This window comes from Melospiza georgiana, chromosome 1, assembly GCF_028018845.1.
Source record: "Melospiza georgiana isolate bMelGeo1 chromosome 1, bMelGeo1.pri, whole genome shotgun sequence".
Lineage (NCBI taxonomy): Eukaryota > Metazoa > Chordata > Aves > Passeriformes > Passerellidae > Melospiza > Melospiza georgiana.
In genome coordinates, this window is record NC_080430.1 from 132,935,505 (window position 1) to 132,960,665 (window position 25,161).

At 41.6% G+C, this 25,161-nt stretch overlaps 3 protein-coding genes across 4 annotated transcripts in view; 2 read left to right on the forward strand and 1 right to left on the reverse strand.

Annotated features, from left to right (window-relative positions):
• PTDSS1 (phosphatidylserine synthase 1) overlaps nt 1-2,681 on the reverse strand; it is a 32,659-nt gene extending 29,978 nt beyond the window's left edge. For both annotated transcript variants that reach the window (XM_058029578.1, XM_058029571.1), the window contains exon 1: nt 2,430-2,681. In XM_058029578.1, the coding sequence (XP_057885561.1) occupies nt 2,430-2,608 (179 nt within the window). In that variant the 5' untranslated portion in view covers nt 2,609-2,681. The remainder of the gene's footprint in view (nt 1-2,429) is intronic.
• A 134-nt stretch (nt 2,682-2,815) lies between these two features.
• MTERF3 (mitochondrial transcription termination factor 3) lies at nt 2,816-19,170 on the forward strand. The gene is made up of 7 exons (XM_058019563.1): nt 2,816-3,745; nt 6,080-6,232; nt 7,193-7,382; nt 10,345-10,492; nt 11,692-11,763; nt 14,512-14,673; nt 16,935-19,170. Exons 1-7 carry the CDS (start codon nt 3,415-3,417, stop codon nt 17,127-17,129), a joined length of 1,251 nt encoding a protein of 416 aa, XP_057875546.1. The 5' UTR covers nt 2,816-3,414; the 3' UTR covers nt 17,130-19,170.
• A 289-nt stretch (nt 19,171-19,459) lies between these two features.
• Nucleotides 19,460-24,104, forward strand: LOC131080906 (cytochrome b-c1 complex subunit 7). The gene is made up of 4 exons (XM_058019578.1): nt 19,460-19,535; nt 20,747-20,818; nt 22,518-22,684; nt 23,867-24,104. The coding sequence occupies exons 1-4, from the start codon at nt 19,517-19,519 to the stop codon at nt 23,942-23,944; spliced, it is 336 nt and encodes a 111-aa protein (XP_057875561.1). The 5' UTR covers nt 19,460-19,516; the 3' UTR covers nt 23,945-24,104.
• The last annotated feature ends 1,057 nt before the right edge of the window (nt 24,105-25,161 follow it).

The window sequence follows — 25,161 nt, forward strand, 5'->3', positions numbered from 1 at the left end:
AGTTCAGTTTCACCCTTATCTGTCAGCTCAAAGACAGCAGCAGCTGCTCTCAGTGATCCTAAGGAGGACTTCATGTTATGTATGGCTTGCTACACACAAGGGAAAAGCATTTTCTAAGTTCCTCAAAACTCTCCACATAATTTTGACACAAAGCAATTATAGAAGAGACAAGAATTTAAGGAACACAGAATTTCCTCTGTCTATGGTGAAGTTCCTGAAAGAATAAATTTTACTTCACAACATCAGCATGAATCTATCATAGAAAATCCCCCACTCAACAAAGTGCCCAGGAGAGCTACGGAACAACTGACAGCACAGGGGAAGCAAAGAATCACTTGTGACACCTTACAGGGAAGTCTACAGGGCCTTGTGCCCAGGAAGTGGAAAAAGAACTTAAACATCACCTTAATTGCATGAGTCAGTGTAGACTCAATGCAATAAGCTGATGGAAAGGAGCACAGACTGTAAAAGCATGTGAGAAAGTATCTCCTCTTCCCCAGTCTCTCAAAGAGTGTATATGGTTTGCATAGTGTCCCAAATGAGGCCCAGAGGCAGCACTCTGATATCAATCAGATCTATGAAACTCCTACAATAGTTGAAAACAGCAGGAGGAGAGGGGAGAAAGTAAAATCAGCGTACCTTCTATAATCTGAGAAGAGGAGAAATAGAGAAGAGTTAAACAGAAGTCAACTGGTATTTAAACACAGGAAGTGAGGCAGAGATAGAGGGAAAAAAATGAAACTGAAGAAGTCAGTTAGAAAGACACACCAGCAATCCTCTTGGAAAAATGCAAACAAACATACCAGAAGTGAAGCAATTTTATTTGGGCCTAGAAGACTCCAAAGCGCTGAAATTGCTTCTTAGCTCACCCTCTGCTTGAAAGAATTAATGGCAAAATTCCTTCCCCAAAGGTGAGCAATCCATTAATCCTCCAGAATGACACTGTGATGAAAATTTCTTAGTGAGTCAGAACTTTGACCTAAATTAGCCCTTCAGGGGAAAAGTGATGAGGCAAAGGGACGAGGAGCACTTGTACCAAAGGTCTGTAATTAAACATTGTAACAGAGCACAGAAATACGTCTCTGATTTTGGAGTTAAGATGGGATCCAAGTAGAACAAGGGATGTGCTCACCAAAAGTATCTTCCTTGGGGCCATATACATGTTGAAACAAGAAAAGGCACACCTCAGACTATCTGCACTATGTTACTTTTCCTTATGCCCCTGTCTCAGCTCAAGCCAGGCTTGGCCATTATTTCACAGCTGATGAAAACTAAACATTTGATTCTTAGAATAAGACAAGATTACACACTGAACTGTGTATCAGGCTTAGTGACAAATAATAATCTTCTTACATCAAATGGAGAGTTGTCATAAATTAATGTTTTAAGGTCGCTTTCAAGGGGGGATTCGCCACAATCAGAGTTTAAGCCACAAGACCACTGAAATCCATGACTGCGTACACACAGTGCCACAAAAGTTTAAATGAGTCTAAAACGCACTGCACTACCTAGCCAAAACCTCACAGGAATCACTGCCCACATACAACACAACTTAGTCTGCAGGAGGATTATACAATCATCTTCACATCCAGTGGGAGGCAACAAAAAGTATACAGAGCTTCAAAAAACATGCAGGATACCCCTCAGACTGCACTGCTATACCCCTTGTTTTCAAAGTAACGTTCCTGAAAAACCTGTCCGTCCCTGGCAGTATGGCCACGGATGACTGCAGGGGTGATGCCCACAGAACCCTCCCTCCCTGTGGTGCGCCAAGGATGCGGCTAAACCCACCCATGCCAGGGCCTGAGCCCTGCTAAACCCACCCATGCTGAGCCTACCCGTGCCAGGGCCTGAGCCCTGCCAAACCCACCCGTGCTGAGCACACCCGTGCCAGGGCCTGAGCTCTGCTAAACCCACCCGTGCCAGGGCCTGAACCCTGCTAAGCGCACCCGTGCTAAGCCCACCTGTGACAGGGCCTGAGACCACCCGAGACTGGCCACAGACAGCGTGGGGTACAGAAGCGGTGCCACAGAACAGCCACTGCCGTGCACCGCACGCTTGGGAAACCATCTACACGAGTGATGTCACCGCGGGGCTGCTCGATAGCCTAATAAAGGCCATTTCTGGCAACTCCTTGAAACACACATTTTAGTAGAGACTTTAGCAGATATCCCCAGAACGATGACCAAGTTCCCAGGAAACCCAGTGGGGATGATGCCCACTCTCCATTCAGCACGGGCCTGCCGAGCGGGGGGCGCGGGGCGCTGCAGGAGCCGCCCGGGGAGCGCGCCGCAGGCACGGCCCGGCCGGAGCCGCGCTGCCCCTGCTCGCCCCGGGCCGGGCACCGACCCTCCCCATTCCCTGCCCGGGAACGCCGGGGCTGCCGGCATCCAGGGGCGGGGCTGCGGCTCCCCGCGGCGGCCGCGCACCTGGTGAAGGCGAAGGCCATGAGGCTGAGGATGGTGAAGCTGAGTAGGGTGATGGTGTGCGGGCGGTAGAAGAACTCTAGCGTGATGTCCTCCACCTGCTGCTCATTGATCATGCGGAAGTGCAGGCGGTAGTTTACGTCGTCCTTGCTCAGGGTCCGGCTCCCCACGCACGACGCCATCTCGCCCCCTCTCTCCCCTCGTCTCAGCGCGGCTGTGGATGCGCGGGGCGGCGCGGCGCGGCCCGAACCAGCCCGGCCGCCCGCCCGTGCCGCGTCCCGCCGAGCGCAGCCGAGCGGGCCGAGCGGGGCAGCGCCGCGCCCGCCGCGCCGAGGGGCGGAGCTCGCCCGGCCGCGCCCACGAGGCGAGGGAGGGAGAGAGAAACGGAGCGCAGGAGGGGAGTTGGCTGCGCCATACCGCCCTTTTATACCACGCGGAGAGAAGGACGCTGCTGCCTACTCCCCCCTGTTTCCTTCCGAGTGGTGTCGCCCAGGCCGGGCCGGGGAGCTGGGCGCACACGTGGGCCGCGCCGCGCCGCGCAGGTGAGGCCCCGGTGGGTCCCGCTGTTCCCGGGCCGGGCGGCACTGTCTCTTCTCCCGCAGGCTGCACGTAGCGGCTACCGGCGTGGGGAGCCCTGCGGGGTGAGGACGGCGGGCGCGGCCCGACTCAGCCTCCCCGCCCTGTGCGGTTTTACGCGGAGGGCCCCGTGCCCCCGGGAGGGTTTAGGTCCTGGCTGGGCTTAGGTCCTGGCTGGGCTTCCCCGTGCTCCAGAGGGAACGCCTGTTCTAGGGGGCGGCGGGCGGCGGCCTCAGACCCGGCTCCTCCGTTTGTGGCGCGTTTGAAGCCTGAAGGCCGTAGGTAGCGCTTTGCAGCGAGGGGTTGCTGTAACGCCGGGGGATTCACGCTCCCGGCTATACGGTGAGGCGGGCGGCGCCCGTGTCACCCCGCGGCTTTTTCCTGCCCGTAGGATGCCGTGTTGCCGTGGGTAATGGCCGTGTGGGCTCGGCACGCCGCCCGCTGGGGCTGCCTGCTGAGCACGGCCCGTGCTGCTGCTGAGCTTCCTCGGCGGTTCGGGGTTGCCGCCTGCCCCGCACGGGCCGGCCCTGAGCTGGCCGGTCGGGCTGTGCTGCCCGCTGGAAAGGAGGCGGCTCTGTGCGGATTGCGGGGGCACAGGCGGCTGTCCGCAGGGAGCTGCTCCCCGCCCGACAGCGCCAAGGATGCAGCCTTCCCTGCTCCCGAAAGTAACCTGCCTTCAGTGCAACAGGAACAAGCAAAACCAGAAATATTACCTGATCTGAATGCAAAAATACTGGACGAAGGTAAGAGGCTTTAAGGGATACAATTTCTCCCGAATCCTCAAATTATGTTTGCAGTATGCTGTGGTTCAACCCCAACTGGGTTCTCCTTTTTTGCCCTGTTCGCCTAAAATATGTATCTGGATTTCCTGACTTTCACTTCTGATTAGCTCCGTAGTTAATTCAGATAGTTATGGTCGACGTGGCATGCAAAGAATACCTTTAAAGTGAGATAAAGGTATAATGTTTTGGGTAGAAATGTAGGTCTGGAGCTGCTCTTTGAAGTTTTCATAACCCTACCTGCATCTGTTTGCCTTTCCCCCACAGATGTGGTGGTACAAACTAAAAGGTTTTGGTTTTTGGGCGTTTAGTTTTGGTGTTTTTTAAATTTTTTTTTTTTTGGTTTGGGGTTTTTTTGCTTTTTTTTTTTTGTTTGGTTTTTTTGTGGTTTGTTTCTTTTTTTTTTTGGCTTAGGTTTTTTTGTTTTGGTGGTTTTTTTGTTTGGTCGGTTGTGTTGTTTTTGTGGGGGTTTTTGTTTTGTTTTTTTTTTTTTTATTTTGAGTGAGGCTGGGAGACCGCACGCCTGAAGCAGCTTACACTCCACGGTTTGAGGGATTAGGAAGCACCAACAGGAGGCAGTGGTGTGAAGCCTCCTCAAGCGCTGCTCTGATGAGAAATGCTCACCCAACTGTCTTCTGAGGAAAGGACATGAAAGGAGATAAATGCAGCGGCGCCTTGGTGCTGTTGCCCTGAGGAAATTTACTCACTTTTTACCCCTACTTTTATATCTAAACAAAAAATATAATACTTCCATCCTTTCAAATTACTTTAGGTATGCTGAGGAAATCTGCTCTGAATTACTGAGCAGCTTTGTGTGTTCAGATTCTGCTTTGAGCCCAGCCAGCCTGGATTATACAGAGCTTATTATTTGGGGTGGCTCAGACCTGCAGCAGAGATCTGTGTGTGTAGCTGGTTCTGAAACAGTGCTGCACCAAAGTGATGGATCAGCCAGTTGGTATGTGGCTGCACCTGTGATGTAGTTTATCCACTGGCCAGATTGATATCTGCCAGCAGACTGACTGGAGAATGTGTGTGTAGCATTTTGCCCAGTTGTCAGTCTGTATAATGGAGTAAACATAATTGATAATTTTTGGGGGTTTTGGTAACTTGAAGTATGATTCCCAATAGGAAGTGTAAGGACCTTAAAGTGTCAATAAAGACATGTATGCATGTGGAATGGATTTAATTGTATATTGGTTTGGTCCTCAACAAGTTGAAAAAAAACACCACCTGATATTCCTATATATTCCTAGAGAGTTCCTGTTCAATGTGTAAATGTTGCTGAAAGCATTGTACTGTGCTTTTGTTTCTGAGGCTGTGGGAAAAAGACAGGACCTTCAATAGCTATCAAGCTAGTGTGTGCAACTCTTCCTGGAGCATTAGGCACATCCTAATTACTTTGGAGTTACATGTGGAGTTCTAGTGTGCCTTGGTTTCTTGACTTGGAAGAGTGTTACCCTGGTCTCTCAGAAGCCATTATACAGAAGTGTAGAGCACTGAAAATCCCCTTCCCAAAGAATTTATAATCAGGGCATCTGCTCAGTAATCAAACTGATGATTGATGTGGATGCTAGCAGCTAGCCTGTAAACAGCAATCTTAATCTTGTTGCTGTGAAGTCATATCTAGGGAAAAATAGATCTGTTTAGAGAATTTGTTTTTTAAAGACCTTGAGTTCTGTGACTTGGAACACTTGGGGGAAAACAAGCATAATAATGTTCCCTTTGAAACCTTAGTGAGTAGGAAGTTATTCCTTTTGCTGTTAGAGATAGTGGCAGTCAGCTGCCTTTCTGTAATGGATAAGACATAATAGCCTGGCTGGAGTTGGCTGTGAAATACATTGAAAGTTAAAACAGCTGCATTCCAGGCTGCATTTTCAGGAGAGCCACAAAGCAGTGGGCTGGTCAGGTTATGAAAAATAGTCTTGGCAGTAGCCTTTTATCTGGCTGTGATCAGGCTAGAATGCATTTGTGAAGACATGAAAGAGGATCCTTTTCCAGAGGGTGATTTGATCTCTTGTCTGCAGTGTCTAGGCAGCAGACTGGCAGGCTTGCTGGGTGCTACTCTCAGATTTGGCCATATGAGTAAAAGTTGATGGGCAGTGACCAGGAGATGGAACAGAGGCAAAAACGGGGAGCAGAGTTTATGTTTACATGTTTTCAAATAATAGGCTGGCTGTTTATCACATGGCACAGTGTTCCTGCATTTTGGAAAGGATTTTAAGAGATCTGTATAGCATTTGGTGGGAGCAGCTTTGTCTTTCACAAAATGCATTTGGGTTTTCTATATTTGTTTCTCAGACTGGGATGACATCCCACCTTCATCTGCTCTGGAAGTGATTTCTGAGGAAGAAGCTGTACAGATCATTGCAGAACCACTTCTCCCCCTTCAGTCTTCCACGCTCCGTGATTACGTTGATCACTCAGAAACTCTTACAAAACTTGTCCACCTAGGTATGTGTGATTTTGTTTGTGTGCTCTGCCTATGCAGAGCTTTGCAGATCCTGTCATTTGTGCTTTGCTCTTACTGATTACCTTGCAAACTTGAAAATGGGAACAGTGACCAATGGTGAAAAGCTGCAGAATGTTATCCAGGGTAAACAGACAAAAGGAGGGGACTGTGTCACTAGCAGTGCCATACTGCTGGGAAACAAAGCTGGCTGGTGTTAGTCCCTTAGTGCTCTGTTAGAAGGAGGCATCTCCCACAGCTTCAGGAGGTGGGAATCACTGTGCAATTTAATTTAATTGGTCTTTCTTCTTTTGGGCTGGTTAAAAATGCTTTGATTTGCTGCAAAACAAGCTGCAGCTCTTCATCCTTGGGAGGAAAGAAAAAGAATGGTTGCTATGCATAACATTAGGTGTGAGGCACAGTACACTGGAGAGGCAAGAGGGAAGTGTCAAAAAAACTTGGACTACAGAGATGCCCAAGTTCAAGCTTTCTCACCACCTTGTTCCCCAAACGTGCAAGGAAGACTGGAAAGAGGTTGGAGAAATTAATACTTGAGAGGAGGAATCTGTCCCCATATAGTAAGAAATTGTCATGTGTGAGTCAGTGTACAAAGGCCCTTCACTGCAAAATTGTCATCTCCCCTTTTATAACAGATTTGGAAATTTCATGTGCACATACTTCTGTGCAACAAGAGCAGGTCTCTAAATGTGGCACATGCAGGTTTTACTGCAAAGGTCTTTCTTCAAAAAATAAACTTAGCAAAAGCTTCTAAAATGACTGCTTATTTTATCTGGAGTCTTTCCACAATATACAAGGTATAGCTTTCCTGTGTTGAGTAATTAAAGTATGCAAAATCAGTGCAAAAAATTGAGTAGTCCTATAAATTCCAGCATGCCTTTGGGAAACACTTAGAGAAAGCAGGGTCTGTGTTTAATTAAAACAACTTCTAATTTTGTTTATTGTAGGAGTTGACTTATCCCAAGTGGAGAAACGTCAAAAGGCAGGTCAGCTCTTACTGACCTTGGACTTTGAAAAAGATGTAAAAAAAATACTTCTGTTTCTTAAGGATGTGGGTGTAGAAGACAATCAACTAGGACCATTCCTGACCAAAAATCCATACATTCTTGGTGAAGATCTGGAAGCTTTAGAAACCAGGTAAGCCTTTCAAGTAGTAGCAGGGTGTTAAGCCCCTTGGCTTGAAGATCTGGTTTCCCAGGTGGTTTAACCTTGTCTGAAGGAACCTGTGCTGCCTGCTGCCTTCTTTCTTACTCCTTTCTTACCCTGGCTGTATATTCTTGTGCCTCCCCATCTGTTGGCACTAATGTGTGATGGTATCATAAGTCAACACCATCACCCACCTGAAAACTGCCTATTAACAAATTTTAATGCCCATCTCTGTCTCTCTGCCACAGAGGAAGCAGCTTGCCCTCGTAGGCCACTTTCTTTACTTGTGTCAGCTTCCTTTCCAAAATGACATCCCTGAGGCTTTACATAAATTTGTTGAACAATATTAAACTCTTCAGCCACAATTTGAAACCTCATGAATTCTGCAATCAAAGAAGCAGATCAGATTTCTTCTGTTTTGACATATAATAGCAACAGGAGGTTTTGGTGACTTTTTTTCCTGTTGTCCAGCTGAAACTCAGCACAACACTACAGTGAACTAATTTGTGTGTGTGTGTTTGTTCACACTTCTATGGCCCTAAACTGTTCTTCAGTCCTTAAAATGGACTTTAATTTGTAATATTATTCTTAATTCGATAGTTTTTTTCCCAGAACAACTCATGTATGTATGTGCATGTTTAATGAACTCAAAACTTCCCAGTACTCCAGAGAAAAAGTCTGTCATCTTGACTCTTGCATGTAGTAGCATTTCTATCTGAAAGTACCAATATTTAGAAACAGGCACAAGAGTAGACTCTTGTATAACATAGACCTAACTTCTTTCTCCTCTGTTCTTTTAATCTTGTGTTTAATAAGTGGCCTTTCAGAAATAATATCCAAAAAAATACCCAACGTCATTTTTCCAGAAGTAGTTTTGAGTTTAGGTATCAGACCAGACTGCTCTTCTGAAGAGAGGCTTGGGGGTTTTTTTGTGATAAATATCCTAACTCTTCCATTAAGTCAGATTTTCTTTTCAGTGACACTCCTGTGGCACTGGCTGATTAGTAAAGAAGGGGCTAAACAGAGCAATCCAATTTCTTCTTAATTTTCTGCAGTATGATTCTTCTGTAAGTTTGACACTGGTGAATGCTTTCCTGCAAGCTTTAAAGTAAGTGTGCGTGCTGTAAAGGCTGTGAAGTGAGTGTGTCTCAAATAGCTGTCTTTTGAAAGCTGAGTATCACCTTTGCATAAACAGTTCGGTGCAGATGGACGTGGTATTGGTTACATCACTCTGGAATGTTTTATTGCTATGGATCCCATGTTGCCAGGAAACAAAACAAAATTTCAATAGGTTTGGCATTTGACTTCAGATAAACACTGTAAAAGTCAAAACATTCCATAATTCCTAGCAATTTTGACAGTTGCAAATCAGTGTCTGTACTGCAGCTGCACCAGATGCTTTGTTTTATGCTGGTGTTAATGATGACTTAAAACTGTTAACATGCTACAGAGAACTGCTGAGCCCTGTAGTGGAACGAGGGCTGACCTTGGTGCCAGCACTCACAGATGTATCTCAGGCTTTGGCCAGGTTGGATAGTTGTGTTCCTTTAATATTTTAGTTTCTACAGTCAAGTTACTACAATCTTGCCATTCCTCTTTTAAGTTTCTTGCCTTTCCAGGAAGAAACACTCCAAGTGTGAATCTTAATGACTTGTTAACAGAAAAGAAGTGGAGTCGGGACAGCCAAAAGATTTGATTTTTATTCTGCTCATTTAGCTGTTTCTGGGATGCTTGGAAGCTGTGCCAATTCCATTGTCATTGTCTGGAGCCTAGGGTGCTACCTTCTGTGTTGGGGTGCCTGCTCAGTTAGGAATTGGTCCTCTAGAGCTTGTTTTTATATCTTCCACCTGGGAGTTTTTGGCTTGTGATAATTTCTGAGGATTTGTGGAAAGAGGGAAGTTGAGTGACTGGAAGGCAATTTTATTTTTTTTCCTCTCCACAAGACATAGTTTACCAAAAAGCCCATTTTTTACTGAATATCTACTTCTGCAGAATATTCTGCAACCCATTTATTATCTTAATTACTACCAGATAAGGCAATTCTTGTATGCTCTAAGTTGATCTGACTGCAAATACTTCTCATATTGCAACTACTTTCATCTATAACCAGAAGAAGCCTCTCCAAATTGTAATTTAGTTGTTTAGTACATGGTCGTATGTGGATTAATTGTGTCTCTTTACTTGGTGTGCTGTATTTGTCCTCTTCAAGCATTTTCTTCTGGGAGCTGTGGTAATCATCTACTGCAAGTGGGACTTGAAATAGGATTTCACTTTCACTGAAATCAAAGTTTGGAAAAAGTTTTGACTTGGAAAGAAGGAAGGAAAGCAAGCTCTGTTAAATATCAAAACCTTAGTCAACTCCTCTTGCTTTCTGACAACCAGATGTTTGTTGCTCGCTTGTTAGACCAGTGACTGAAAATAGGGCAAACACAACTTCAGCTGATGTAGAAATATCTTTTTCAACAATATCTCTACACACAGCATCCTTGTATGATATTTCTACTCCAATGCTATTGGCAAAACAGGCGTGTATGAGGTATAGACTCCGTTCCTTCAGCAGTAGAAATGGAATTCATTAAAATAGCAAAAGGCTGTATATATCTTCTTGTCCATACCCTATTAATGTGTTTGCAGTCTAGGAGACAGACTAGTAGTTAACTGTAGGTTAACATTGTTATCTGCTTAAGTACAGCTGGAAGGAATTAAAATCTGTCTTCAGTATTGACATTCTGCTCTGAGGTTTATTTTACTTCTAATTAATTGGAAGGGAGGGTATTTTGCTTTTACGATAACTCCAGATTTCACCTTAATTATTTTTGGCAAGGTTGCATGTTAATGCTAGAACATCTGTCCATTTATAAGATATCATTGAGGAATTTAAGTGATCACTGAATAAATGGAGGCAATATAATTTTCATCACTGGATTTTATTTTGGTTTTGTTCTCTTTCTAGAGTGGCTTACCTAAAATCAAAAAAATTTGGTAAGTCAGAAATTGCTCAGATGGTCTCAAGAGCTCCATATTTGCTGTTGTTTTCAGTGGAAAGATTGGATAACAGACTGGGTTTCTTCAAAAATGAACTTGGTCTCAGTGTAAAAAAGGTAAAGACTGAAGTGTTCAGGTATTTTTTATTGACACTTGTAAGGTCTTGCAATATGAATACTCCGAAGTGTTTGGAGATTATCAACAAACATTGTGTTAACACCAGCAATGTCACTAGAGGGTTATAGGAGGGTAACATGGTTTTAACTGTCTGTGGAAGTGATATGGACACCTGACATTCAGAGGACCTGAAGTACAGCTTCCGAAGATGACCTGTTACAGTTTATTATCAAATAAGGATGTGTATGTCCAGTTCTGTTATTTGAGGTGGGTCAGAGGACTGAATTAATTACTGAAAAAGCAAGCAGCTCTTTTAACTTCTGGAAAATTATTTGATGCTCTTCATCTCTTCAAGATACTTCAACATACTTAAAAATTATAAAAATAGTCTAATTTGTGAGTATCTTATCAAGATAAATGCCAAATCATACGCTCAGCTCACCAAGAGTGACCTCTGTGTTTGCTCATGGGTGCACACCACATTATGTGCTTGGCAGGTATTCAGCACCTTGCTTTGGATCTTCAGGGCAGGTAGTAGCTGGACTTGCCTGGAGTAAGTGGGCAGTGTTAGTTGTGTCCTGCAGTAGGTGGGGATTGCAATGAATACCAAATTCCAAGTGGAATCTTGGGTTCGTCTGTTAGCTGAACAGTCATAGCTGCTACAGTGCTCTGTTGCTGGCCTTTCCATATTTGAGGTGAGACATCTCCTCGGAAAAAGGTTTAGCCACCACCTTGTACTCAGGGTGGACTGCAAGTAATCAGACACTTCAGGGAATGTGGAGTATTTCTTGTAGTGCTGTTACACTGTGGTCTAACCAGATTCAGAAGTTAGCTCCACTGCCACTAAAAAACCCTTTTATAGCTTCCATTGGGTGGTGTGTTGTTTACTTTTTTTAAAAAGATAGGAAGAAACAACTTGAGGGCTGTGAGAAATTGAGTACTTGAGCTTACTTTCTCCTTTTGATGCCTGCTTTTACTCCCTCTTCCTATCAGCTTTACATTGTATTATTTTTTGTTTTCTTAAAGAACATATTTGAGTAATGTTTTGCATCTTAACATACTGCTGTTTCATGCAAATTCATCTTTGGTGTAGAGATAAAATGAAATACAAAATGAAATGAAAAAAAAAGTTTATATAGGATCTTTCTTTCAAAGCCTTCCATAAAACTCATTAATTTATGTATTTTTCTGATTGTAGACAAAGGATCTGGTAATTCGTCTTCCAAGGCTACTGACTGGCAAAATAGAGCCTGTAAAAGAAAATCTTCAGGTGAGCTTATGAATAGATATTAAAAGTGTATTGTATATAGTTGAAGAGTTGTGAGGAGATAAAATTCTTGTAGGGGATTGTGTACAGAAAGAATTTAATGAAATAATTTTGGTGGTGATATAAAGTAACTGTTAAACCATGTATTTTCCTCTATAGCATGCAAGCTCATTCAATGCATGGAGCATTACCTTATTCTCTTTTCTACTCTGATGCATTGCCTTCCTGCCAAAAGTTGCTATATGATGACATAAATGGTTACCCACTTTTAATGAGTAGAAAAATACTCAAGTCTTTTTTTCCCTTCCCTTAATTATTATGGTTTTTGCTAACTTGGATTGTCCGTGAGTATTTAGGAGCAAGAAATGTGCAGTTGATTATTTTTCTCCTGGCAGGTAACTAGCCTGCCAAAATGTGCATTTGACACCTATTGGCTGATAGCAGATGGTCATTATTAACAACTGTTGGGTAAATAACTTCAATCCCATGGGGATTCCTTTCCCTTTTGAAAATGTAAGTGTATTGCTTTAATTACTGTGCTATAAAGCCATCGAGGCCAAACAGCATGATGTAGTGTAACAATTTGTGAAATTCCATTATTCTATAACAAATAACTATAAATCAAAATGTATAATTTTCAGACAGACTCACTGTTCTGAAACTATTAAACACTAGAAGTCTTGCAATCTGAAATGTGTGTGTGGTAAGGGAGGAGACTGGAAAGTAGCAGACTGTTCTAATTAATAGTGCTTTCTTTTAAACACACATTGTTTCCACAGGCTGGGGAGCCATTATTATAATGAATGTGTTTTTGAGGTCTTTAGTTCTATGTGACTATCTTGTTTATCCACCAAGAAATACAGCATAGCACCTCTATTTTTAAAATGTGTGAGAAAGGGAAAGAAGGGAAGCGATTTTTAGGTCCCCACTGTTGGAATCTACTAATTCTTAAAAGCTCAAGCTTTTCAGGAGGTTGGATTCAGAATCTGTGTTCAAACCTGTATGTCCTAAACTGGTGGTGGGAGGACAGTACTTGGAAAGTGAAATCTCATACCAACAGTTCAGAAGTGATCAGGTTGCATCCCTCATTCTGCATGGACTGTTATTTAGAAACAAGTACAGTAGCTGATCTTGGTTGTCGTAAGATACCAGTCATGGACTAAATGTGCTGAAGGATTGCTTAGTCCATCCTCTGAGGGTTTAATCAAGCACAATTAGAGATTCATTGACAGGGTAAAACCTGTCAAAGCTTTCATTACCACTCCTATTGTGGGAATAATACATACTTTGTTGACTATTGCCGAGGCTTACGCAATAAGGATATTAGCGTGTGTGGCCTAGAGAGTTATTGAATATTAAACATGTTTGCTGTCAGACTGAGTGCAGTCAAAGCAACTTACACTTGAGCTCACTGATCATGTCGAGGGAGCTGTTCCATGTCACAGAGTAGAAAATAAAAGCTCAAGATTCTTGCCACAGTTACCTCTATAGTGAGCCCAGCTTTATCTCTGCACTGATTTAACACAGGGTCTTAACTCTGGTTGTGTATCTTGATGCAGGAAGTTACCCCTGCCAGCTCAGGTCCGTGGAAGGTACCACTCATGTGCAAGCACCTATTTCCGTACTTGAACGCTGTCTCAGTTGATTGGTATTTTGTGTGGTGCACAAAAATTTATAAAGCAGAAAAGCTAAAATGAGGAGTTGAAAGACCTGATTATAGTTGCCTCTAGAAAAAGTTCCCTGTAAGGATTTGGAAGTCCTAAGGTAAATTCAAAACCTGGATTCTAAGCCCTTCCATTCATATTTGACAAGCAGTTCTGGAAAAAAGCCACACTCTTGGCACATCAAACTGGGCAAACAAAAACACCACCTTCTTGCCAATTGAAGTACCTTAGTTTGATATGAAAGTCTGGTTATGTTAGCTGGCAAGCACACCCACTTCATGACTGAAAACAAGCTGCTTGTAAGTGTCACTGGAGGATAGAAGAAATGACTGAGTTAACAGACACTCTTGTATGCTGAATTCTTTCTCAACAACTCAATGAATTGCTTGCCATTCTGCACTTTGGGAGGAGTGCTCATGATTTGATTGAAAAAATGTGTTTTGTTTTCCTTTTGGGAAATCATAATTGAAGTCAAGTCAGTTTCTGAAAAAGACATCTTACTTTAGACTTTATTGAACTGTAGAATAAATCAAATACCCTATGTATTCTACACATCTCTTTTAAGTTCAGCAGACTTAAGTTGAAAACTATAGAAATTATACTCTCTATTTTAAAAAATGTACCTTGGATACATTAGCAAAAGTAGCACTACCTATTCGATTGCTGTGTTTTACAAAGCTCAACAGCTCCACAGAAAGAAAGTCTCTTGACAGCTTGGTATTGAAAATGATACAGGACTCTTTGGGGAAAATCTTTATGCTTTTAACTGCCATACATATAGAGATGTGGCTTTTTTGTTCGTGTCTCAGACAAACTGAAAAATACATAATATTCACAGAGGTTATCCTTATTTTGGGGATATTTTATAAACAAATGACACTTTAATCTAGAACAATAAATAATTTGTATTGTCTGACTTGAGAAGAACTGAAGTGGCAGATATTTTTGTGGTTTTCATTCTTGTTGCTGTGTAAAAAAGAATAGAAGAATTTTGCATTACTTTATTTCAGTGGCACATTAAAATAAGCTGAGTTTGCTGTTTGTAAAATAAACTGACTTGCAAAGATAAAATTGTGCTCTTTTTCAGGTTTGTCAAATTGAACTTGGTTTTCAACGTAATGAAATTCAACAGATAGTGTGTAAAACGCCCAAGATTTTAACTGCAAGTAAAAAGAGACTCAAACAGACATTTGACTACTTACACAACATAATGGGCATTCCCCACCACATGCTTACTCGCTTTCCTCAGGTGAGCTGTTGATCTGGGAATAAATTGTAGGTGCTCCTGTCACAGACACTTCACTGATGTGCTGAAGGTGGAGCCTTGCTCTGTGCAGAACATAAGTGAATTCTCCAGCTAGCCTGTGGCTTTTACTCTAATTGGGAAAACTTTTATTAGCAATCCAGAAACTATTGAAGATTTCCGATGGAACTGCTGCTTATTTTCCATTAGCACGTGTGACATCACTACCCACAGTCTTGTGATATTTAAGGTTTTTAACAGAGGTAGTCATGCTCATCTTTTCTGTGTTCATGCAAGAGAGATTACTGCCTGCTTAGGGATTTGCTTCTCCTGAAATCTTACCTAAGAGACATAAGAGAAGACAGATTATGAAGAAGATCTGTTCATTAGGTAACATTATATATATAAATATAAATATAAATATAAATATTTCTTTCAAGTTTGTCTACTTAAAAAATAACCTTTAGAAATTGTAGGATCTGAAAATACAGTGTAAAGGTAAGAGAAGTTCTGTCCAATAGACAATTAGATTATCCTTGGTCTTCTTATTGCTGCGGCAATTGCTAAAATACCACGGGATTGAAAATAGATTTGTTTCTTGATTACTATTTTGGATTTTTTCCTACCTCCTCATTACTGCTATTTCCTCACAAATTGAAAGCTAAAAGTGTTAGTCACTTCATTCAATGCCTACATGCTGTTGCACTATCTTCTTACAAGGTAAAAATGAAAGCAGAAATTTCAGCTTCTGAACTGCAGTAATTTTCTTTCTAAAGCAAGTCTAGTAGAGAACCTAAGTGGCTAGAAAGCCAAAATTGCACGGGGGAATAAAACTATTCCTCAGTATTTTTATTATCTTGCTATTTAATCTATCTTTACTTAACAAGGATGCTTGCTTTTATGCTCAACTTCGTCACTTTGCCCTCCTTGATCTGTAAATGACCACAAGTTTTGCTCACTTCTTCTCAGTTGTCTTATTGTTGGCTTTATGGTGGTTCACCTATTATTTTTCTTCCTTTTGTTTGGTAAGGTGAGTGTTTCCTCTATTCCATATTCTTGGCACAGTCTCTCCCTCTCTTTCTTGTTGTTCCCTTTCACCCTTGAAAACTGAATTCCAGGATACAGGTAGTGCACATCAGTCTGCATATGGTTGGGCCTTAACTTGTGCCTTCACAAATACATATTTATCTCCATCAATACTCACTTTTATCCTGATTGACAGTAACGTTAAAAATAGGAAGTATAGAAGATTTTTTTTTTTCAAATTCTATCTGATGTTACAGTTGCTGTGGTAACCATTCTGTCAGCTACAAATGCTGATTAAGTGTTTTTTTTTTTTAATTTCTTCTCTATTTTGACTGCCTCTTAAAATTCAAGAAGGCAGAGGAGGAACAGTAGTTTTGTTTTTCCTTCCTTGTTCAAATTAGTTTGCATCCTCATGGAACTCTTCTTCCATCAATGGAGTCTTTTTTAGTAAAATCTCTTCTTCCAGTGGCATTCATATGTTCATCAATATTGCCTCTATAGCATCTCTCTCTGTTCAGTTGTACTGCTCAGGAATGAACTTCGATCTTTGCTTTTATGACTTAACTGTGCATCTCATCCTCCCCACTTCCTTCTCTTTTCAAATGTTCTGCTGATTTCTTTTGTGTTTCCCCTACCATTGCTCTCACCTTTGTCTGTCTCGATTATTTTTTGTGGCAGGTATCTTCAAAGGTAGGCATTGCTGTGCAGCAGAACACAAATGGTTGCTTTGAACCACCACACTGTGCCTTTTGCCCACATTATCATGACAGGAGTCACATCCACTCACCTCTGCCCTTGCCACCGTGCCAGTTTTTATTTGCATTATGCCCTGTGGTCACCTCTTCATTTTTTCCTTGTAACAGTGGTTATTTGAATCTGTCTGATGCTAGAGGGAGAGTGCTCCCTGTTACTGAATGCCTCCACTGTCTTGGCTGTGATTACACAGTAATTACAAAGTAATAGAGTTGTTATATAGAAACAACTCTCAAGCACATTAGGTTTTTTGTATCACTCCCTGGTTTTTGTTGTGTATGTCAGCATATTGTATTGGAGTATTTATTTAGAGTTTAGATAATTTATATATAAATGTAACCTACCTGGTGTTTGACGTAAACTAAAGGAAAATAAGCATATATTGCTTCCTAGAGCTTCAGTTTAGCTAAAAAAAAGCTCTAATTTTTTATGCCTGGGGGTCTGAAATTTAGACAACCTAAAAAATGGTTCCCTTTTTTCTTTCTTAGGTTTTCAACTCAAAGCTATTACGAATCAGAGAGAGGCATATGTTTCTTGCCTTCTTGGGAAGAGCCCAGTATGACCCAGCCCAGCCCAGCTACATCTCCCTGGATCAGCTGGTATCCCTGCCCGATGAGGTGTTTTGTACAGAGATTGCCAAAGCCTCTATGCAGGACTTTGAAAATTTCTTAAAAACACTTTGATTAGTAACACATGTAAAAAGTTATAGAATTAAGTTGCAAAATAAACATACTTTATAAAACTACTTCCCTTTAAGGTCTCTTAACTTTTTAATTACTGGTTTAAGAATTCATTGTTTATGAAGCGTGTAGGATTTAAAGGATTACAGTAATACTTATAGTAGCCTAAAAATGTATTTCAGAAGGATTGAGCCAATATGTTGATTGCTACTAATGCAAGCCTTGTAATTAATCACTAACTTAATTCAGAGTGGATGATGCAGCACATTAACAGAAAGGTAAATTCAAATTCCTCTTTTTTTCTTTTGATAATGGCAGAATTTGGGGAGATAGGGAATAAGTCACGAGCCAGTTTTCCAGTCTTGCCCTCTGTTATCTTCTCCTTTCACTCTCTTCCCCAAAAGTTAGAATAGCAAGATACTGTGATAGTGAAGTAATGTGTTTACTTGCTTGAGCTAATAATAATAATGTTATTCTTTTCCTTGTATGGTAGAAAGAATCACACCATTAATATGTGAAGCTCCTCATACAGAAAGGCATTTTATCAATAGGTTACAAAGGTGTTTCTTGCCAAAGCTGGCTGCTGAAATTGGTATCCTAGAAGCTGGTTAGAAATGTCAAAAAAACCCACAGCAAATGGAATTTAGGAAAATTATAAAAAGAAAAAAAAATAAAGATGTTACTATCCCTGAAATCTAGAAGAACTTTATTTTAGTTACTTTTCTTTTCCCTGTGTTCTGTTTTTTTCTCCCCCCCACACCAAGGAGATCCATGTGGCTTTAATACACAAGTAACCATGTGAAAAGAGGCTATAGTATATATTAAGGTGATAGGAGTTGGTCAGTTGTAACAGCTGGAGTAAATTCTGACATTGGGCATCATGGGAGTATTGAAAATACTTAAACTTATCATTAAACAAAGCACGTTAATATGGAATTATCAAATGCTTCACAGTGTATTTGTGAAACAAATTTCCAGACAAAACAAAAAAGCTGCCTAAATCCACATGCAGAACTGTTTGATATTGTTTAGAAGTTTGAATTCCTTCATTAAAAATAGCTCAGGAAATCTGAAATCCAGATGTTTTAATTGGGATTTATTTAATGAAAATGCCACAATGTTTTAAAACCTCACCGTTGAAGCTAAAAATAGCAATTTTTATGCACACAGCAGAATAAAACCCAAAAGGCTAAATTCTGCTAGTAGGTAGCAAATAAAGTAAGATTAAAGAGATTTAAAGAATGAGAATAGTTATGATCTCTGGAGTATGACTTTGGATAAATTCTTATTCATCCAAATTAAGAATTAGAAAAACAAGTGCTTGAAACACATTGAAAAGCCACATTCATTGTCTGCAATATATATCTGAGATTCTCTCTTTTGTCTTCTTTCTCATGTTTTCTGTTCCATTGGCCTGGAAAGATTGCTTGAAATACTCTATTGAATAGACTGTTCTTGGTGGAGATGCATAACACATTTCATGGTGGCTGAAATGTGCTGACTAAGCACTTCCCTCCATTTCCTCCTGTTAAGTAAAAGTATCCAAAGTCCAATATGCGTACTTGGATTTTTGACTGTATTAAATGCTAATAACAAACTGTAATCTTCAAATAATATTTTAAAAAATAATGCTTACAGTAAAAATGTTAATAGAAAATATGTGGGTTCATAATGTTGGAGTTAACTTTTGCAGATTTTCTCCACTAGCCTTATTACTATGAGACAAACCATTGAACAGAAATTGTATTACAGAGTCTGTATATTTTGAATGTCTCAAACGTTGAGCTTTAAATTCCTTTAATAATTTTAAATGTAGGAATGATTGCTGCCAGAGCGAAACCAGGTTCTTTGAATTGTTGAATTCACAAGCCTCCGCCGAAACAGCTTCCCCGAACCACGATGAAGAATGTGCACAAAACTTTTAAAGAGAATACTAAAATGGAAGGGGAGAGGGGATCGAAGAATTTTTTGAGGATCGTGACAAAAACTTTGTGGCTTTACGATTAAAAATAAAACAAATCAGAAACTCTTCTGGCTGAAATTACCCACTACGTTACCTTTTACCTATTTCTTCCACCCACGTCTGCATTTTGTCTCTTTCAGACGGCAGTGGTCCCTTCCTCCAGGAAGGCCTGGGCAGATGCAGCGCTCTGTGCCACCCGCTCACCTGGCGGCTGCGATACCTGAGCAGAGCTAGCTTTCAACTCCTTGGAGTGACCCATTGTTGCTTTGCTTATCGTGCTTTACAAAGCGAATTTTTATTTTTATATTGTTTTCCTCTGTCACTTATTCCTGCCCCGCGGCCAGAGCGCAGGCGCCGCCGCCGAGCCGGCATTGGCGGGCCCGCCCCCCCGCGCGTACCCAGGAGGCCGCGCGGCGCCGAGGTCAAGATGGCGGCGAGGGCGCCTGGTGAGGCGGCGGGGGCGCTGGGGGGCAGCAGGGGCGCTGAGCGGGCGGCGGGGCTGGGTCTGTCCCTGCTGCCTCCCGCCTGCGGTGCTGGGCTCACCTCGGCCCGCGCTGGGCAGCGAGGCGGGCCGTGACCGGGAGAGGGGGAGCCGGTGTGCACCGTGTGCCCTTGACAGGGACGGGGAGTGCCGGTCCAGAGCCGCCGGGCGAGTCTCCTCGGCGGCCTTCCCGCGGCAGGGGGGGGAGCCTGGCCCCCACAGCTGAGCTGTGTGGGCGCAGAGAGCGCTCGGGAGCACTGGGGGAAGCCTTGGGCTGCTCCTGCGGGGCCTCGGGCTTTGCTGTCCTGCGCGGGTTCCCACTCGGCGCGCAGTCGGGCTAAGGTTATTGCTTGTCTGGCCCTGAAGGACGAAGGGATAACTAAGCAACCTGCTGAGGCAGTGCTCTAATGAGCTCTTTTGGGGTGTTTTGGGGATAGCCTGGTAAGACAGATGACTTAAAAGTCACGTGAAACAGCTCGCCCGCACTGTGTTGCCCGTGTCGTGCCGTTCGTGGCCTTCTAGACCCCTTGTTGAGGTATTTGATTATGTGTAAAAGCACCTCTGCCGTCGCAAACTACAGGAACGTGCTATATGTGGTATGGAGGTCTGGGGTTTTTTTTGTCTGGTTAATTTTTTTTGTTTGGTTGGGATTTTTTTGAGGTTTTAGTGTGGATTTCATGATTGACTTTGGCAGCTCCTAGAAAAAGAAGTAGCATTCAAGTATCTGGAGAGGAGAGCAGAAGGTTAACAATATAATAATAGCTGAGCTTGAAGTCACATAGCGACAGCCAGGGAACCTAGATAAATTATTGGAAAAGCCTGATGGTTTTGCTTTATGCAGACACTATGGGTTTGGCTCATGTAAGTGTTACAGAGTCTAAGAGTTTTGTTGCTGTCTTTGCTGAGGAATTGGTAGCATTTTTCCAAGTCTTAAAGCAGCCTAACGTTCAGATTAAGTGAAATGGGTTAAACTCTTGTATGTAATGTGTTCAGTGTCAGTTATGGGATACTGAGAAGTGGAGGCCAAGTCATGTATGGTCAAAATCACACTTGATGCATTGTTACATTGCTGCATGTGGTGGAGGCCAGCAGATATTTGTGTACTGCACAGTACTGTGTAAATGTTGAATTTTACCTTGCTGTGCAACTGATGTTCATGTTCATTTGCATGTTCAGTTGCAGGAGGTGGTCGCCTGTTTGAGAGGCTTTGCAAGTGGTACTATAATGCAGCTGGGTTCAACAAATATGGTAAGTGTTTCATTGAGCTTTAAAAATTGCAAATGTAACAGTTCTCAAACTAGTTATGGTTCATAGCTGGCATATGTACATGCAGGTTGGCATAAGTCCTTTTGATCAAAACTAGCTACTACTTCTGTGGTGAAAAAAGTTGGCAATAACTTCAGTTATTTCTGTTATTTCCATTATTTCTGTGTTTGCTCATGTTTCAGTGAATTAACTTATAACAGCTAAGGCCAAGCTGGGGCAGTTGAAAAAGTTTTCACAAAGCAGTCCTGAAAACTCAATTATTTACATTTCCCCGCTGAGTCACTTTCACTGGGCAGTGTCTTCTAACCCACAGACTGCCCTTGGAGCTGGAGAGGTTCCCACTGATAGTAGTCAGCCTATCTGCAGTGCTTATGCAGAGTATCCAAAGTGCAGAAAGGATTGTTGTAGTTGTTCTGCCCTTTGTGTCACCATAACTTCAGCTGGCATCACTCTGGCCTGCACAGGGTGGAATAGGTGTCAAAACAGGGCTTCCTTAAGGAGAAGAGGGTCCCTAAATGATATTGCCCTCAGTTTATTCAGAGTTCTTACCAAGTTTATTTCAACCATTTAGATGGCAGAACAGTTCCTGTATGACAAGAATCTGAATATTCAGATGCTGCAATTTATTGCTCACCACAATACAAACAAATCTCTTAAAGGAAGTTAACATATCTGCCCTGGAGAAGTTAGAGAAGAATTACAAGAAAACTGTAAACAAGTAGCTTAGATCCTTCCTCCAGAGATGCAGTGCTTAATTCCTCTTTAATTCCTCTTTTATAGTGCCTGTCTGCTGAAATTCTTACTTCTGCTGCTTCTCTGGAAATGCGAGTAAAAAACCAAATTTAATATAGTGATTAAACTAGCAGCAGTACTCCCCGTGCCTGTGAACTAAATTACAAAATGGAATTTAAAAATATGTGACTCAAAAGAAATTTTTGTTTTATTGAGACACTACTGCCAAATCAGTCACATGAGATGAAAACATTTAACCACAAGTCAGTAGGTATGTTGTAGTAATCACCTTGGAATGCCACAGAAGTAATGTTTTGTCCTATTTTCCTAATACTGAACCTTACAGAAAGGTTGGTTGAGTTTCAAGAATCCTTTCTTTCACAGAAGGTGTGCGAGTGTGCTCAGTTTTGAGAAGTCTGGGTGTTTCTCTCTGATTTAACTTCTGATTTGGAGCTCACACACCAAGATAGAGCTTTGGGTTTCCATAGCTTCGTATAGTCAGCAGAGATCTGGTCATCATGAACAAGCTCAGAGTAAAATTCTTCAGCACTGAAGGAGTCCCATCTGTGGCTGACTGACTCCAATGGATTCAGAGCTCTCAAAAACCCTTTACCTGGACAGTCATCTTTAACAGAGATACAAAATTAGATGCACAGACATTCTCTCCTTAGATCCAGAGACGTTTTTTCTGTCTATGTATATTCTCATGAAACACATTGAATCAAATACCCATTTTCCTTATTCCTCTTTAAGAAAAGGAGTGAAAAAAGTAAATGGAGTCTGTGTTAGGATTGCGCGTTCTCTCTGAGTAATCAGTGCCTCTCCTGGATTAGTTTGACTTTTCTTAATAATTTTGTGCTGGAAGTGTTTTGCCCAGGGTACATGTGTCACTCCTAAATCTTACTGAGGAGCGTTGATTCAGTGGCACTGTACATTCTCCTTGGCGCAGGGTTAATGCGGGATGATACATTGTATGAAGATGATGATGTGAAGGAAGCACTGAAGAGACTTCCAGAGCAGCTGTACAACGAGAGAATGTTCCGCATAAAGCGAGCGCTGGACCTAAGCTTGAAACATCAGATCCTTCCCAAAGACCAGTGGGTGAAGTATGAAGAGGTATGTGCGTGCAGTGTTCCCAAGGTGCAGCTCTCGAATGGCACTGCTGGGACTGGTGATGGGGATTTTCATTCTCTGGGGAGACACGTGTTTACGTGTTCTCTGTAGTGAATGAGTCAGTAGCTCATGGAATACCTCTGGAAAACACTTTTGATTGCAGTTTAAAAATCTGGTTTTCTGTTTGAATTACTAAATTTTTCTCAAGAAGACAGAAGCTTAAGCTGCACCTCAGAAGCACAGCACATTGTTTGTGTTCAGACAAAATATTTCTTCTAAGCTGTCGGATAAACAGATACAATGTAAATAGCTTTGGAATTCTTAAAGAAGGTCTCCTGCTTTTCTGATTAATTTCTTAATCTTGCAGAAAATCTTGGGCCAAAGCTTTTGTTCATGAAGGTGCCAAAGAACAATAATTTGAAGGGAAATCATGCATTAAAATAAGTGTCACCTTGTACTTTAAAAAAACAAACTGCACTTTCCTTATCAGATGTAACTAAATTTTATTTTTTGGTAATGAATTGGTTGACAGACTTTGCATCACTGTCCACCTCAGCTTTCTCCAGATTACCTGGCAGAGAGGAATTTTATCATCAAACTTTTGACTATAGGAGAGTATAAAGGTATTAATGCATCTCTGAATAAGCAGAGGCTGTTTCTTTTGGTCTTACAGGTCATATTTAGGTAGCTGCTGCTTTGAATAATTGGTGACATATTTCCTCAAGCAGCAGTTTGGTTTGTAAGTGATAAATATGCTCAGGGTGTTCTATCAAATACAAGTTTGCAGTGCTATTTAGAAGTTAAGCTCAAAAAGAGATTATCTGGAGTATTATTGTTGGACTTTGAACTAATTAAAGTGGATCTAGTACATTTGAGTATCTGCCAAAAGGAACACTGTTTCTAAAGGCACAGCTGGAAGCATCACTTTGCCTGCTAATGTTGATGAGGCATTAGGAATTAGTGGTTGCTGCAGTTGAGAACTTGTCATCACAGTCTTGGCAGATACAAAGTTTACCTTTTCAGAGCAAGTAAGGCAGGTTGTTTGTTTGTTTTCCTTGATAGGTGGGTGTTCAGGCAAACCTGGGAATGAATGAGAAAGAAATAATCTGTAGGAATGACTTGAGGTGTTTCTGTACCTTGCTTTAAGTTTAAATGTATTTCTTCTATATATCTCTTCTTTTTCAGGATCACCGTTATCTTGAACCATACCTAAAAGAAGTAATCCGTGAAAGACAAGAAAGGGAAGCATGGAACAAGAAATAACTATTGAACCACTTCATGCAAATATCCAGATATTTCTGATATTTTAAACATTAGGTTGTAGAAGTCCATAGGGAGGCAGTTGTGGGGCTGAGGAATACTGTTTCAGCTTGTTCATTGAGTCTGATTATCCAACTAAAATAAACATGTCAAACTATAAAAATCTTGGAAGAGTTCTTTCTAAATGTTAACAAGCTAATGTTCGGATCTTTCCTGTGAGCATATACATTACACATTAGCTTAGTGGTATGCAGTCTTCATTCCAGCTTTTGATTCTTGCTCTTTTCATCATACAGCTGTTTTCTGCTGTAGTAGAATGAGGTAAGAAATGTTCAAGGCTGTTGGTGCTAGTTGCTCTCTTAAGTTAAAGAGGATTTAGTATTCATTCATCAGTTGTCACTGTGGACAACCATACTGAACCAGTATTGATGTTACAGTGGTATTGTGAGACAGAATGTAATATTCTGTGTACCCAAGCAGGGATATATTGTAAAAGTGGAAAATAGAGATGATTCCTTCATCACAAAATAGGAAATGTTTCACTAACTTTTTATACCATATACATTGTTAAACCTTAAAAACTATTTTCATGTAAACCATGATGACTGTCTCACTTCAGCTTTTTGAGACTTTTTATTCTTTTAAAGAGTAAAAGTGGTATTCTGATGTACTTTAAACAACATAGCACTTAACATAGTTAACTTCTCAGGGGTTTTATCATCACCTAAAGCATGCTGTAGTTTTTAGTGGTTTGTATCCAGAAAATACTGGCCCTTACTGGCTGAAAACCTGGAGTTTAGTCTTCTGCAGTTCAATGGTGGTGTGAATTTGAGACAGATACTGGTATAAAGCATGAAATTCTGAGCCTGTTGTGTAACCTTCTGCATAAAGTACAGAATCTTGCATGATGGCCTCAAGGTTTGCTTTTTTCCTTTTGTTGTGCATGCTTGTCTGCCAGCTACAACACTCAATTTACCAAAAAGAAAAAGAAGCAAACCACATCTGCAGTTTTGAATTGGTATGACCAAATAGTAAAATACTGGATTAGAAGCTTTTAGCTTTGCTCATCACTCTGTTGCTAACATTCCCTTGCTTGCTTAAGTCCCTTACATCTGTAGGATGGATACAGTGATCCCTCAGAACTTGACAGCCTGATGTGGCAAAACAAAATTCTGCAAAAATACTTTCATTGCCAATATTCGTCTAAAGTCTGCATGGAA